Source organism: Notechis scutatus, chromosome 5 (assembly GCF_049901735.1).
Source record: "Notechis scutatus isolate UNSWTSFEM ecotype Mainland chromosome 5, rNotScu1.2, whole genome shotgun sequence".
NCBI classification, from domain to species: Eukaryota; Metazoa; Chordata; class Lepidosauria; order Squamata; family Elapidae; genus Notechis; species Notechis scutatus.
The window spans coordinates 18,687,675-18,705,055 of record NC_142013.1 but is presented as its reverse complement, the minus strand read 5'-3'; the positions used below and the strand labels follow the sequence as shown (position 1 = coordinate 18,705,055).

The 17,381-nt window shown below is 34.7% G+C and overlaps 1 protein-coding gene across 1 annotated transcript in view; it reads right to left on the bottom strand.

Annotated features, from left to right (window-relative positions):
- ATM (ATM serine/threonine kinase) overlaps positions 1-17,381 on the bottom strand; it is a 58,849-nt gene that overhangs the window by 18,452 nt on the left and 23,016 nt on the right. The window contains exons 26-43 of the mRNA XM_026685346.2: positions 16,973-17,219; positions 15,820-15,938; positions 14,347-14,473; positions 13,522-13,721; positions 12,816-12,990; positions 11,689-11,853; positions 11,304-11,436; positions 9,952-10,041; positions 8,259-8,430; positions 8,005-8,146; positions 6,327-6,503; positions 5,605-5,779; positions 4,371-4,452; positions 3,770-3,919; positions 2,827-2,935; positions 1,630-1,718; positions 1,438-1,540; positions 874-1,022 (exon numbers count right to left, since the gene is read on the bottom strand). Of these exons, the coding sequence (XP_026541131.2) occupies positions 874-1,022; positions 1,438-1,540; positions 1,630-1,718; positions 2,827-2,935; positions 3,770-3,919; positions 4,371-4,452; positions 5,605-5,779; positions 6,327-6,503; positions 8,005-8,146; positions 8,259-8,430; positions 9,952-10,041; positions 11,304-11,436; positions 11,689-11,853; positions 12,816-12,990; positions 13,522-13,721; positions 14,347-14,473; positions 15,820-15,938; positions 16,973-17,219 (2,604 nt within the window). The remainder of the gene's footprint in view (positions 1-873; positions 1,023-1,437; positions 1,541-1,629; positions 1,719-2,826; positions 2,936-3,769; positions 3,920-4,370; positions 4,453-5,604; positions 5,780-6,326; positions 6,504-8,004; positions 8,147-8,258; positions 8,431-9,951; positions 10,042-11,303; positions 11,437-11,688; positions 11,854-12,815; positions 12,991-13,521; positions 13,722-14,346; positions 14,474-15,819; positions 15,939-16,972; positions 17,220-17,381) is intronic.

Below are 17,381 nucleotides of genomic sequence, written 5' to 3'. Positions count from 1 at the left end.
AAGAATAAGTACCCGCCTGGATGAACACAAAAATGCAGTCAAAAAGCTGGAACACACTTCCTCACTAGTCCAACACATGAAAGCCACAGGTCATAGCATCAACTTCAATGGCACCAAAACCCTAGCCACTATAGAAAACCCCAGCCACAGAATCATCAGAGAAGCCATAGAGATTGAAAAAAGACCTGAAAGCATGAATAGAAGAGATGATTCCACCAGACTGTCAATCATTTGGAAGCCTGCACTCACAAACAAAAAAATCTCCACACCACTAGCCAGGCAAACACCTGGGCACAAACAGATCCCCCCTGATACCTCCAGCTCAAACACACCCCAACCAAGCACCCAGATGAAACCTAGCTCCTAACAAATGATAGCCGTCCATTTACCCGGAGCCAAGCTGCACTAAAGGCCTCCAATACAGGAACACAATGTTGCCAGCCAATCAAGACACAAAAAGAGCCACAAAACAGACAGAAGATATTAGAAACACCAATCAAGCAGAACACAGCAAACTCCAAGACCAATAAACACAGACCAAGACTCCCAACCAATCAGGATGAAGAAAAAACCATTCTGGCACAGCAGTAGGCTAGCCCCAAATTTAAAACTGAAACCACTGTAAAAGTCTGACTTACAGACGAACACAATACAGAAGCCTGATGATGGCAGATGAGATTCTGCCGAAACATTGCTACAACTTTAAAAGCACAACTACAATGATGTGGGAAAATACCCGAACAAAGCCAAATACCATACATGTAAGTACCTGCGAAAACTTAAGAAAACATATATTTTCATACACACACAAACACACACACACACACACACACATTTAAATATTACAAACAAATTCAAGATAATTTGCATTACTTGACTGAGGAGACCTGATCCCACTGCATATTTCTCCAAGCTGCCTGGTAACGAATCTCCTGTAATTCTATGGAGCTTTCTTCATTCTGCTGTTCCAATCCTTTTAGGTAGATGGAGAGTGTATTACATAGCCCATAATTCTGCAAAGCCTATTAATCAATGAAATTTAATGTTAATATAGCATACGTCAAGTCTGATTTATGAAAACACTTCCAATCTAGATTAGAAACAACATATATTTCCTAGTTTACTTATTTTTACATTAATTTATATTAAGATTTATAAGTTCAATATACTTAATTATTTCTTAATTGATTTCTTTTCAATAAAATAGGTCATAGAATTTACAACAACTATTTTAGGTTAATGGAATTGCATTATTAGCAAAGTGCTAACTTGCTTTCTTCGCGTGTACGTTTATTTATTTAAACAATTCAATACAGACATCCATCTCACAGGAATGAGTCTATGCAGCATAAAAGACTAAAACAAAATGCAACACATTTTATATAACAACTCACAAAAGTATACACCCTTAGCAATACTTAGCAACAACTATATTACCTCTACCAATCCAGCCTGTCGAATTGATGGTGGAAGGCTGGTTTGAAGGTCATAAGTTACCAGAGCTTTCCCCCATAGTCCTTCATGTTCATATGTTCGTATCCTATTAAAATAACATGACACAACAACATTCATATAAGTTCCTATTTTTTTTTTTTTACAATAAAGTTAATTTTCTAGTATAATTAATACCTGGCCAATGGCTGCAGCATTTTTCCTCCACCACAGCCATAGAGACTATCTGGCTCTCCTATGCCTCTGTATATATCCATAAGAAGGTCCTAAGGGGGAGAAATGTGTATGACAAATAAGTCTTGAATACAGGTAGTCCTTGACTTACGACCACAATTGAGCCCAAGATTTCTGTTGCAAAGTGAGACATTTGTTAAGTGAGTTTTGCCCCATTTTATGACCTTTCTTGCCACAGTTGTTAAGTGAACCACTGCTATTGATAAATTAGTAACCCGGTAAGTGAATCTGGCTTCCCCATTGATTTTGCTTGTCAGGTCACAAAAGATGATCACATGATGTTAGGACACAGCAATGGTCATAAACACGAACCAGTTGCCAAGCATCTGAATTTTGATCACATGATCATGGGGATGCTTCAAAGGACGTAACTGTAAAAATTGCTCATAAGTCACATTTTTCAGTGCCATTGTAACTTTGAACTTTGGGGTCACTAAACAAACTGTTGTAAGTCAAGGACTACCCGTACTTTAAGACATGTATTTAAAAACATTGTGGCAATCAACTGAACATAGCAAGTACAAATAATACTGACATTGACCATTTTATAAACTATTAGCACATGGACAAGTCTCTAATAACTATATTATTTCATGTTCGAAAGACTGCTAAAAAGAACACTTTGTATTCTTGGACTTTTTTTTCTTGAATAGTAATTATCCCTATCATCTAGTGAATTACTTGTTAAACAGATAGAGTCTGAAAAGTTGTTTCTGCTATTGCATTGAGCTTGCTGTTCAGAGAAACACTGTATAATATTTCTCTGCATGTATCTATTTGAGATACATATTAGAGGAACCTACAAGTTATACCTTAAATAAAATAATTGGGGATAACATCTTACCTCAATTCTAAGTAGAACATCATGTTTGCTGTAAATTGAATTAAGTTTTGGAACACAGGAGACAGTAATAGTTTGGAATTAATTGGAATTAACTATTATATATCTGGGAAGGTTGCTAATTCATGGAAGTGATCATGCCATCATTAAAAGATGACAACAATTATTTGACTATAAATATCATCACAATGTAATTATATGCTAATTATATGCATTACTTTTATTAAATCACATTAAAACATAACCTTTCTAAGTGACCCCAATGAGCACTTTTAAGTACATTACAATGAATCCTATACCTGCAAACTTATTCCTGTTTCTTCTTTACTCTTCTCACTTAAACAAGTAAGTGTTGAATTCTGACTTCCTTCTTCAAATGTTAGTTTCTTAGCTGCTTTGGAAGCAGACCTGCAGAAAAGGAATTCAGCACTGATGTCCAAGTCGAATTGATACCATGTTTGAGCATTCAGAAAATATAAATCGTAATAATCATGCCCATTTGCTTAATGTATTAGATGAGTCTGCATAGTCACCCAAAAAGCTTGAAATGAACTGCTGTATTTAATGTATTTTATACTTGTTAGAATTTCAATGAATAAAGCAATACTGTATTTCTCTTTTAATTGTAAAATCTCAGTGAAATAATTTTTTTGGGTGAAATCTATGAACTAAAACAATTGTTTTCTTGGCAAAAGCTCATTTTAACTAATTAATGAATCTGACATTATAAGAGGAACAGCTGAGGAATCTTGGTTCAGATGAGATTCATTGTTTTCCTGATCATATTGAATGGAAGAACCAAACTGGAATATTTGACATTCTTGCTTCTTGATAGTATTTTCCATAGGCTGAAACTGTAAATGATTCAAACCAATAGCACGAAAAATTAGGCTGTGCAACCCTTTGGATTCAAAGAAAGAAGCAGAGCAGCTTTGGAGTATGTGTGACACCTACAAAGCACCTATTCAATTTCTTCAAGCAACTCGGTCTTTTCTCAGGATCACATGATTGTCCTATTCCGCTTCAGTGTGATCCAGGAAAAGATCCATTTGGTTAAAGAACTATCAACAAGTGCTCCAAAGAAGTTTTCTCTCTTAAAATCTGAAGCATTGCAAATCAGTTTAACTAGAAAAAAACAGGGTAGTTTATTCTTTTCAAGGTGAGAGGTCTGTAAGCCACACATTTTGTATAAGTTGTATCACAGATTTATCATAAATGTGAACAGACTGCAATTAACATTACCTTTCCTGTTGTCTGCCTATCTTGTCTGCATAGATTTCTGCATAAAGCAAAGCTGTGAAGTGAGCAGAACAAGACTGGGCTACCATGGCAACCTGCAGATAGCTTAACTCCAGCCAGAAGCTGTCATCAAAGATGGTACTGGAAGGATTCCTGGATAAAACAATTGACAAACACAATTGTCTCATTTTACCACAGTCTTCCCAAATGAAGGAGGCACATATTTGAATTACATTATTTTTGCCAAGATTTGCCATAGTTATAATACATTGCTTTACATCAAGGGTCTTCAAACTTGACAGCTTTAAGATTTGTCGACTTCAACTCCCAGAATTCCTGAACTAACATGACTGGAGGAGGAATTCTGGGAGTTGAAGTCCACAAGTCTTAAAGCTGTCAAGTTTGAAGACCCCTGCTTTAAATTAAAATGTCAGAATAAAAAGAAATTGATTAATGTAATCTATAGAAGAAATTCAGATATAATAAACTTCAATTTGTAGATTTAACAATTACCGTATACTTCCTATTTTTATTTTTAAAAACCGTCTTATTTTTTTAATAACAGAATAGATTAAAATACAGACAGCAAAAGAACTCAACCTACTTTTTTTGATGTCTTAAGTAGTCAACCACTGCAAGCATTGTTCTTCGAGATATTTTATCCAAATGAGCTAGAGTTTCTGAATCTATATTAAAGAACATCGTCACCGTAATTCAACTCATTAATGATAGACTTACATAAAAATAACTCTTACATTACAATATAGAGAATCTGAATATTTTTTTCCCCAAGGAATGCTACTTTTAAATTTCAGTGCTTTTGAATTTTTTATTCATTGTATTAAATGTATTTATTTTAAAAAGTGATATGGCTGCCCATCTTAAACCTAATTCTCTGGATGGAGAGATATAATCAGTAAGACAAAAGCAGTAAACAGCCCCGCTCCCAAAATACCTGGCACCAAAGCTAAACTTTCCGATGCAGCCCACAACACATTCTTCCCTAATGCCTATGCCAATGCTTATAGGGGAAATCAGATCTTAAGTGTTTTTTGGAACTTTAATGGATAGCGGCCTGCAAGATCTCAAGGGAAGGGTGTTCCACAGGGCATTGGAGAGGGTTCTGTTGCATGCTTCTTAAGATGCACAATTTAAGGAAAGGGATCTGGAACATGACTATCCTATCCAATCTTGAGGGATAGGCAGATGTCTTTGGGGAGAAGCAATCACATAAACAACCTGGTCTCATAGTTCACACAATAGTATAATTTGGGTGAACTTAGGAATGCCGAATACTGGGAATGTTGTAGTTTCCGGATAGTTTTCAAGGGCAGCCCAATTTGGAGTAAGTTCTAAAGAACACTGTCTAAACTTCAAGTATTAATAAAACAGGAATTACAACTACCAATAATTAGATAATTAGAATAATTAGATTAATGTATATGAACAATTCATACTGTCTGGTATAATCTTCTGCCAGAGTTGTGTGTGCCAGCTACTTTTATGTTGTTTAAAGGTAAATGTTTCCCTTGCCAAATCATGTCTGAATCCAGGGGGAGTGGGGGTGCGCTTATCTCTTTCCTAGCCAGGGGAGCTGGTGTTGTCCCAAGACACTTCTGTGGTCATGTGGCTGGAGTGACTATATGCCAAGGGGACACAGATTGCTGTTACTTTCCCACTGAAGTAGTACCTATTTATCTACTTGCATGTGCATGCTTTCGAACTGCTAGATTGGAAGGAGCTATTTCTTGGCTGGCATAGCCACTGCTGCACCACAGAAACAAAATATTTCACATTTTATCTCATGTTCTAGCACAAGAGAAGCCTCAGTCTCATACCTGAATCTGAATTTGCAGGTGTAGATGAATTATTGGGTGACGAATATTTGCAACAGGTCATGAAAAATGTTTGAATTTGTGCAGACAGAAGACTGTGTCCATATTCATTTGAGTCATGTAGTAAAATATCATGAATTAAATAAGGAAGTACAGTTTGACAGAAATCAGCATGAACCTACAAGAAATGCAAAATAAAGTTTTGAACATCAAATTATGTCCTCATATTGGCTCTTGGTCATTTTCATTTTTGAAGATCGTAATATCTAAGAAATGCATATTTCCTCATTAAAATAAAATGAAACATTGGTGTAATGGTATATGGGAAAGAACTTAGGAGACTGGTGAAAGAGACACTGCCAAGGGAATGGTCACATAAGAGACAGCAAAACCCACACCAGAATAAAGAGCAGGGCAAGAGGTACAGATGACATCCTCCCTAGTTCCTTGGACTGTAAAAAAGGTGGGGGGGAGGATTGTATGTTCAGACTTGCAAGATTCTGTCAATGTAGCTTTACAGTAAATTAGTATTAGCTCATCTGGTTGTGATTCCTATTTGGTTTACTCTGCAAGGCTGACATCTGATCACTGAAAAAGCAGTATAGAAAGAACTATTTTAATTTCTTTAATTCAAGTGTTTATATCCTACCTCTATCAAGATAACTCTTAAAAATAATGCAAACAAAACCTTTATCATAGCATGCAGTCCTGCCAATCTAATTTACCTGGCACAAAGGCTTCAGCAACAGGAGGATTTCACTTGTTATCATTCCACTATCCAATAAAGCACAAGTCAAGGTCTTAATCCAAATTTCATGACTTTCATTGTGAGGAATCCACAAGTTTGTACGATCAAGATCTTCTGGAGGAATCTCTCTTACCTTTCCAGGCACCTCCAAGAGCTAAATATCATTATTGTTTAAAAACAATGTGAGAAAAAATTAAATTTAATGCCCCTGTCAGCGTTCCAGCAACCCTCCATTCCGCCCAATAACTCAGAGACAGGCATCTTCTCAAAGGTTCCTTTTTATTTGGATAGTAACTGGCACAACTGTGGAATCCCGAATCTGAAAGTTCTGGGCTTCCTTACAATAAGTAAAAACTACAAAATCTATCCTCTGCACCCATTATCACATCACATGGCCCAATCACCATCCATCCCACATTAAGACTTCCTCTCACATATGCGCAACAGACCCTGATCTTGAATCAGAAAAAGAATATTATGTCTAACTAGATATACTCCAATAAATTCCCCCCTCCCACTTTCCCAGGCTCAGATGTGGCAGCATGGGAGCATCTGATCTCAATATGGCTTCCAAAGCTGACAGCCCCTTCCATCACTTATCTCTCCCACTGCCACAATATCACATAAGCTACCCCTGCGAGAACACAAAAGGTTGCATAAAACATTCTTTACTGTGTGTGTGTTTGCACTTGAGCAATTTCTGAACTTTACTTTTCTGAAATAATTGTTCTATTTGCTTTGTAGGATCAACAATTATAACTCGAGATTCCAACTTTCTACCCTGATAGCCATTTTATAAATAGCTTGCCCTGCACAGAAAATACTTTTTACTAGTGTCCATAAAATTTTTCTCAGATTTCAAAATTGAAATGTGTTCAAATAGAAGTTATACAACCAAGTGTCAAGAATCCTTTAACTTGGACTACTGCTCTGGAGTTGGATTTGAGGGCCCCTTTCAATCCTTTGATTCTAAAATACTCTTCATTCATTGCCCATACATTTCTCCTGTCCATCTACATCCAACTTGTATGATTGCCACAAAGAACACAAGGCAACCAGCAGCTGCTTAAATTTTTTTCTCTCATTACTGCTTGGAAGAGAGTTGAAAAAGGAACAAAAAGAAGTCAAGAATAGCCTGGAATCAAGAATCTACCTTATAAACATCAGGTCTTGAGAAAAACACAGTGAATCCTATTCTGGATGTTGGATACAACTGGTCATTTGGTTTGCTGAAGGAGGCACAGCTTATTCTTAGTGGAGGACAGAATAACTGCTGTGTCCTAAAGTTCGTAAATGGAGCATACAGTTTTCAAGTTTCAGAGTAGGAGCTGCTTTACCTTCCCACCCTAGATTAACTAGAAATATGGGAAAGATTGGAGCCAACTGAAAAAATGCCACATACAGATAGCAATAGCACTTAGACTTATATACCGCTTTATAGCCCTCTCTAAGTGGTTTACAGAGTCAGCATATTGCCCCCAACAATCTGGGTCCTCCGATCCTGCTTTACCAACAGAAAAGTTTGCAATTGTATATTTAGAGACCTGTGCTGAAAATGGATAAAATTAGCCTCCTAAACTGTTCTCTCTAACTGAGGAAGAAAATTTAGGATTCTTCATTTAATTTTGTATGGCATAAAATACATAAAAAAGTACCTTTTTCTTAGATGTTCTGAAAGGATGCAAGTATTTCAGCATTGTATCCGTTTCGGTTTTGTACGTTTGCGAAAATGTATGCCCTGTTTTGGTCGCCAAAATGTTTTTCAAACAGACAGCAGCAGCTGATCGAACTTCAATACTAAAAGTAATAAAAGCCTTTTTTTTACAATTTAACTACTATCCTCATACAAAAACACCCCCCAAAACCAACAATATATTCATATTGTGTTGAATATTCACTATACACTTACCATTGATGTATTAAAGAATTATTTATGAGAGTTAATATTACAAACACCCACTGAAGTTCTCTGTCTTCAAACAGATCACATGTATTGGAACTAGATCCATTTTTACTGTGCTGCAATGCTATGGTAGAAAAATTTATAGGACCGATTTCTCCCAAACAACTTCCAACGGCCTCTGCAAATATAAACATTAACATTATTCAGGTGGCCTTTGCATACTTTGAAACCAAAGAGAAATCAATATGCAAGAAGGACAACTTTCTGCAGAATCTGAGGGAAGAAGCTGCATAGTGCTTAGAATGTATGCATGTATATACTAATAGAAGTGCATTTTCTTTTTATATGTACTTTATTGGTTAGCTTCCTGTTCAATGAATTAAGAAACATTAATAACAGAAAATCTGGGGATTTAGCAACAGCTATATTCTCGGGAGGTATTGAATGAACTTGAATGAATTGAATGTAGAAGAAAAAAAGAGATGCAGAAGATGTAATTTTCAGAATTTAGTATATATATATATTTGAACAACTGTTTCCTGATTAGGAAGTTGAAGGTGTTACTTGGTGTTACTTAGTGCCCTTGATATGCATTGGAGTATATGTATATTCTATGTAGATAGTCCTCATTTAGCAACTGTTCACTTATGACTATCATGAAAAAGTAAGTTTATGAACAATCCTCATATTTACTACCTTCACAAGTCTGTAAATCAAAGAAAAGCTGAAGTAAGTTCATAAGCACTGCTATGGTTTCACTAAGTAACCACTTCACTTAATGACCATGTTGCTGGTCCCAACTGTGGTTGGTAAATGTGGACCACCTGGAATCTTGATCCAGTACAGTCATTTAATATCCTTCATTTTGGAAATATTACTCAGCATTCTATAGATGGTAGGCAAACTATATGGATTCAGTGCTTTGGACAGCTATAGAAATGGGTATTTATGGCCAGTATATGATATCATACACAAGCCTAGACTGTTCACTTTCCTTTCACAGTGTCATCACTTGCTTTTTCAGTTACTAAATTGAATCAGATTTTACGTTACTTTCAAATTTAACTGTACAGACCAGTGACAGCTGATGTCCACAGGAGAAAATGCAGTAGGCAGAGAAATTACAGTAGGTAGAATCAAGGATGTAAACCAGATACCTCTGCTTTGTTCATCAATGGACAACAACCTTTGTACATCAATTTTTAAAAATCCAAGAACATATAACAGTAAGGACAATTAACCAGTGGAACAGTTTGTCGTCAGAAATTGTGGGTGCTTCCTCACTGGAGGTTTTTAAGAAGAGACTGGATAGTCATTTGTCTGAAATAATATAAGGCCTCCTGCTTGAACAGAGGGCTGGACTAGAAGACCTCCAAGGAACCCCCCAGCTCTATTCTGATTGATCAATATATACTCCTCCAAGCTTTTCAAGCTTATTTTTTTTGCAAGTTGGAAAAACTATATTTCCTAATTTGAGGAGATAATTCATTCCCAAAGTTTAATACCTTCACAAATCAAGTAACTTTAAAAAAATACATAGATACAATATCAATACAACTACACAGTATTAAACATGTACAGCTTTGCGACCGCTTTTTCCCCACAGATTTCTTTAATTATGTAATGCTATAACAAGCAATGAAATTATATGAAGCAAGCTGTTAAAAATCATCACTCACTTAAACAAGTGATGACTTACCCAAGATAGCATCAGTAGAATGTACAGTTGTTTTTGAAAGTTGTAATAGATATGCCATCAGCTTCACCATAATGCAATCCCTTGGATTTTCTAAGATTTAAAAGAAATGTATATTAGAAGCATCTCTAATGTCACAGGTATCAATTATATATTAGCACTCAAGAGCTTTGTCTTCTCTGATATTGTTTTCTAAAGAGCACAGAAGCAAATGAAAAAAGACAGCACGTTTATTGGCAAACCTGTTAAAAAATGTTCTCAAAGAATGTTGGCCCCAGCATTTTCTTCAACATCCTTTAAAAGACAGATAACAACCCATTCCTTACTCCTTTTGAGAACATAGTCTTTACTAGAGATGTATCTTAAAAAGGCGGATATATTCTAATTTGCTTCAATAACATTCTATTAAATATATTCTATATTCGGATATATTCTAATTTGCTTCAATAACATTCTATTAAAAAGCATTTGTCAGCATTTATATATGGGGTTGCGATGGGTCGGACACGACTTCACAACTAACAACAACATGTATGACGAAAGATTGATGAAACATTTGGAGAAACCCCCTCCCTCCCAGTAACCTACATGCAATTTGTTGCGTTGACTAGAAGTATAAATTAGATCAGTCTGTATTAAAAAGCAAAGCACACAAATTTCTCCCCTTCTCTAGTTCATATTGGCTTCAGAGCAAACCACTCAGAAGTTGATTCTTGATTTTATCAAGGCTTAACTCCTGAAAAGTGCCTATAACATTGCAGACTCTGTTTATCTACGTTAATGCTACCTTCTAATTTTGCAATGGATTGGGGGATGTTTTAAATGAGTTTTACATGTAGCCCTCATTAGGGTAACTCATAATCACAAGATTTTCTGTTTAACAATTGTAGTGCTTCGTAATGGAATGTCAGCCCCAATTGTGGTCACCAGTTTTTACATAAGTAAAATTTATACAATTAGCAGTCCACAGGTTGGGGACCCCTGGATTAAAGAAATGCATCCATTATGAAACGAAAGAGAAAGAAAGAAAGAAAGAAAGAAAGAAAGAAAGAAAGAAAGAAAGAAAGAAAGAAAGAAAGAAAGAAAGAAAGAAAGAAAGAAAGAAAGAAAGAAAGAAAGAAAGAAAGAAAGAAAGAAAGAAAGAAAGAAAAGAGACAGACAGACAGATTCTTTTCCACAAACTCATTAGGAACTACTGACATAATTTTCCAGTGTTAGCTATGCTAATAAATCAGATAGGAATGTGTAATGCTTACATAAAAACAATACAAATGTTTGAATTACTTCTTAGGTCTTTGAACATGAAAAAGAAAGGATCAAAATATAAAGATAAATCAGAATTAGCAAATCCATACCCTGAAATTTTTTCCTAAATTCCATTATTTGTTCTTTATGATCTTCTAGTTGTTTGTGCAGATCATTTAAACCCTCAAGTCTTGTTAAAAACAGTGAATCAGATATATTTATCGATAAGAAATGGTTAATTTCCTGCAAACATAAATTCATAATTCATAGATTTAATCTTCTATAAAGAACTACTGCAAAGAATTACACTCCCCAAAATCTGAGACACAAATCTAATTTTTAATGCATAATCCAATTGTAATAACTTCACAATGTAAGAGCTTTGACATAAATAACCAAACAATAAAATATATTAATTCAAATAGGATTAAGAGATTCAATTAGCAGTATGAAACATTGCCTTGGATTCCATTTTTTAAAATCTGAAGATATTACCTCCAAAAGAGAAAATTTTCCAGTGCTATATTTAATTTTTTGTTGAGTAGCCCGCAGTTCTTTAAAATGGGGATGATCAGGAAATGGATCTAATAATTTGATTGCTTGGTACAAATATTCATGGTTCTGATTATCTATCACTAGATACTTCAATAAGCCCAAGACCTAAAAATAAAATAGCAGTACAACAGCAATTCAAGTAATTGTAGCAACTACCACTTTTTCATTTTTAAAAACAGAATTAAAATACAATTCAACCATGGCTATATTAGCAGTCCATATTTTATTTCTACCCAAACTAAGCTTTATGGAAATAATAGATAAGGAGGCAGACAGATTTTTGTGTCTTTTTGTGTTTCTCATCACCCAGGAACCCAGGCTAAGGAAAGAAGTTCTCAGGCCTGAACTTTTTAGGCTTCAATTCTGAACAGTTTTCTGGAATAAATATTATTAAATACTTATTTCTGAATAAAATATCATTTCTACTAACAGTTCTGGAACTAAACAGCTACCTTTTTCTATTTTTACTTCAATTTCATATTTCAGTTGATGCAGCATAGCAAAAAATTAGGTTTTATAAAGACAAAGCTTGTTCCTCATATTATTGTGCAAAACAAATAAAGAACATCAAAAGATCCCCACTGTCTGTTCGAAAACAAAAATTCTAGCTGCAATTTCTCAACAATGCAATATGATTCAGAGTTTGGCAACTTATATGGGGGCTCTCCCTTTATCTTATCCAAACAAACATGTGAGTGCAGATAAATAAGAATTTAATGTAGGAGGAGATGCTAGCATAATTTTTGATAATGATTAAGGCAAACACAATGTAAAATTACCAAATATGATACCAACATTGATAACTGCAACACAACTCAGACAATTCTTTACTTAGTCCCTGACCCTATTTGTTTCATAAATCATGATTCAATTTTACAATTCTGATGACACACATGGGTTTTATTTTCAAAGGAAAAAAGATGATCATTTCTATATCATTCAAAAGGTGAGCTACAAACAGAAAATAATCACACTTTTGAGATAAAAAGTTAATAAAATAATGTTGCTTTCCAAAAATGAGATTAATGAAATGCCTAGCAAGTAGTTCCTCTAAAACAAAAACATACCTTTTCTTCAGTTTCAGGTTGTTCTCCAACAATTGGTATCAGTGTACCCACAACAACATGGAGGTGACGTGCTAGGGCATCCCCACAATACTGTACTGCAGTGTGACAAACACGATTGAGAAGGTCACAACAGAGCAAAAAGCTCCGGAGGGATACTCCTGTCAGAGGATTTGGCCTAAGAGGAACACAGGAAAAATAGCTAATAACAGACATGAATAATTTTGCTTCAATTATAGAATAGGCCATAATAAGGGCAAAATATAGAAGTATTTTTACAAAAGGCAAAGATCTTAGCTACACATTTTCAAATAAAAATAATAGAATACAATCCACTACATGCTGAACATTGAAGCAAAGATTTGGGATCATACAACATTATTTTCCTTTATATTTCTATGTACAAATAGGCTTTAATCAATTGCTAATCGGGTCAACAGCAACAACAACAAACAAACCACATTAGGTTATTTAACAACCAGTGTTTCTTTAAGCCATAATTCCTGGTTCATGTTGGGAAAATTAAATTTGTCAAGGAGAATAGCTAGTCTAAGCTCAAACATAATATGAAAACCTTCTTTAATGTTTTCCAAATCAAATGTCAAACAGATTAAAAATCTCTGCACTAGAGGACTATCCAGGATAAGAATGAATGAAATAGAACTGAACAAAATCTATGTAAAGACAGAATAACATAGAATAGTCATACCTGTTGCTGATGTGGTGAATCATAGAATAAATCACATCCCGCAGTACAAAAGCCCATGCGCCACCTAAGCCACCCTTTATTTCTTTCAACAGCAGATTTACAAAAAAATGATATATCATAAGCATTCTATGTTTTTTATAATTGTTTTTTGTTCCAGACACCTGCTTCCAGACAGCAAATAAAATTTTGTGGAACGATTCCTACACAAAAAGAAAAATTACATGACCAATCTTTAAATACAACTTACTTCACGTATTTATTCTTAAATAAACATGCCTTATTAGATCACTGTTCATATGAATATGCTTCAAGCATCTCTTATCTTTTTAGAATTATTGAAATCACAAGAAGTCTGACATAGCTGAGCTATTGCTTATACAATTAAATAATTATCCCTATTGACTTAATTTGTACATCAAACCAAGCCAAAGCAATATTAATTCTGCTTGTCCAAACAAGCAACATACCAACAATGTACTAGAATTTCTTATCTTCTTTAATTTTAATTTGCTTAACACTCAGTTTAATGATTATATACAAGACCATAAATACAGGAACTCTGAAAGAAAAGCAACAGCCATCGCTGTTTTATTATTTTATTAATACTGTGATGACTTATTAGATTTAAAAGATTACCTAAAAGCATAACCTGATTTTGTAGAAATATATTTTTCTGCCTATGTTGCACATTTATAGCAAGTTCTATGCTCAGAGGGATGTCCAATATTAAAAAATATAATGTATATAGTCACACTAATTTAAAATGCCAAAACTACTATACAGAAATACTGTGACCATAACACAAACTGAGCATCAGTTACTTACAGGGTTCTTAGAAAGGATTGCTATAATACCATTAGACTTAGTTTTATAACATCTGTTAATGTAATCCAGTGTAGCTTGGATGATAAATGATGGAAAATAAGGAGGATTTGGAGCAGGATCCAGGTCTCTGAAAGAATTGAAAAGATCACAAATCTTTAAAATGTTTGAAGAGGATATAGTCTAAATGACACTAAATAGAATTCAATGAGAATGGTATATTTCATAGCAGAAAACAGTTTAATCTATATTAGAATAACTTCAGCACAAATTTTTAATTTACAAATAGGATTTCCTTTACTATAGTTCATCTAATCGGGACTTGTAGTTCAATATTTTCAGATAATTATATGGATTTATAACAGAAGAGCCAGTTTGGTGTAGTAGTTAAGTTATCAAGCTACAAACTGGGAAATAATGTGGTATCTCATTATCATTAATTAGACACGAAGCCAGCTAGATGACATTTGCGCTTTGGCTAATTATTCTCTCTCAGCCCAAAGAAGAAGGGAATGACAAATCACATTTGAAAATTCATACCACAAAAACTGCAGGGTTATCCAGGCAGTCTCCAAGAATTGAACACAATTGAAAGGCAGGGGAAAAAAATGATTGAAGCACTCTATCTCAGGCAAGTAAACAAATGCTTTAAAATATGCTTGGGTATCTAACAGTCACAATAAAGATATTCCTGTATACAGAATCCATCAGCTGAAGTATCATTGAAGACATAAATTTGAAATGCACTGAAGCATGACTGAAAAAAACCCATATCTTTGTATATATGGTCAAAAGTATAGTGTTTGTTGTCCAAAACAGAATTGTTACGATCTAGTAATATTTTACAAAACAGATCTCCGGTTTCTAAATTGTCTCTTTCCCAAATGATCTTAGATATGAGAGGAAACAGCTCAGCAAAACTTCAAACTGCCATTCCTTTTTAAAGGTAGTCCTTGCTAAACAACCCTAAATAGGAACGAAATTAATAAGGCCATGGCAAGCACTCAGGAAGGCCTTGTGTGGCCAGCAGCTGCCTCGTGAAGGGCCAGGCATGCCTTGTCAGCAGCTGGAGGAAGAAGACGGTAAAGGAACAGGGTGTGTGTGTGTGTGCAGGGAGCCAAGGGCCAGTAAGGGCAGTGGCATGCAGGGCAGCCAAAAGGGCAGAGATAAGGGGTAGATACGTGGGTGAGAGAAGTGGAAGCACACTGTCGTTGTAAATGCAGGTGACCTGTCAAATGTCCCTGGATCGCATGGCCATGGGGGCTCTGCAGTGTATATAAAGGCTTGGTGTAAGTAGCCTTCGTTCATCACTGTGATAACTTCAAACAGTTGCTGAACCAATGGTTGTTAAAAGAGGACTACCCATATTTTACTTTTGCTTGACATGCAATTCTCTTGACAATCAGTTTACAAATAAAGAAATCTTTGCTTAAAATTATAGTACACAACACGTTAGCAGAGAAAGAAAAACTGTACCCTGTAAATGTAATTAAGTCAGAATTCTCTTCTGGTTTGATATTGATTGGCTCATGTAGGGTCATCAACACCTCTACCACAATTTCTGGTAAGCTGCTATGAAATAAACTTTCTATCAGCTGTAAAAACAAAATACAGGTTTAATAATCTTAAAAGACAAAAGACAGTTAATATGGCTGCTATCTCACTTATCAATCTTCTGGCTTTATATTTAATAAAATTTGCAAATAATTTAGTTTTCTCTTTGTTTGCTATAATGTTTTTCCACCAAGCAGGAAAAAAAGATGTTCTCTGAAAAAACATTTTGCCTGAGGCACAAATTAATAATAATAATAATCCCTGAAACAAAGTGGAAAAAGAAGTGCTTGGTTTCAAAATTAAGGACTTACTCCACTCAAATTATATCTTAAAAAGGAAAAATAGGGGGAAGAGCACAACCCAATTCCAATAGAAATACATTCTCTTTCTACTTGTTATTCTTCATTATTCAAGCACTGGGAAATATCAAAATGGAGCCTGCACTAAATAGCAGAGCAATATATGAAAACAGAATTCCAGGACTTAATGAAGTGCTGCCTATCACTAGCTAAATGAAAAACCAATTGAAACTTCAATAAAAGCTTAAGAAACCAAGCAGTACAGTTCTTGACATTTTCTGTCACAGCAATTACCAAGGATAATGAGAGCCTTTCAAGTAGATGTCTTCTGGAAACTGTGTTTATATATGGATAAAAGGTTTTCTATCAATTTGTTTTAAAATAGAAATAGATTGGACAGCCGTATTTCTAACTGCTTAGACTGGGGAGAAATCAACAGGATAAAATCCAGTTTTTTTTAAACTGATACTAATTTTAGGAATGAAAAAAGTAAATTGAAGAATAAGCCCAAGCTGCTCATGACACTACAGTAATAGCAATGGTTCTGCTTAGTTTTAAAATGAGACTAAAATTAAAAATATTAACAAAATAACTTTAAATGTGAGTGCTATGAATTTTAGTGATTTTTCTGATATGGAAATTATTTACTTCTACCTGGGAATTGAAGTAATATTTAGAAATTGACAGTTTTTTTAAACTTAGGATATTGTAGCATTTGAATTCTTTGCACTTAAGACTATAGGTTACCAAAATCAAACTTTATTTTTTAAAGATACCTGCTTTCCTAAGTAATTTTCATCTGTCAACATGTCATAGACTCTAGAAGCTGTATTGCTCTTTTGCGTGAATTCAGTATCTTTGTGGTTTTGGTAGGCAAAATAAGGAAGAACGTTGACAAGGATTTTGGGGAAGCACTGTGCCAGAAGGTGATGTTCTTCTATTTTAACGTAGCTGGCAATTGATTTTATCTCTTCAAACTGATCTCTAATTATTAGTTGTGGAATCAAGATTTTATAACAGGACCTGCAATTAAAATATCTCCTTGAATTATGATGAAATTACATTTGAAAAATAAAAGCCCTGTTGATAGGCAACAATTGAATCCTCAAAATATTATTCTAAGCAGCCAATTCAAATTAAACAAGGACCAACTGTCTTTTCCATCCTTGGAAAAGGATGGTTAAC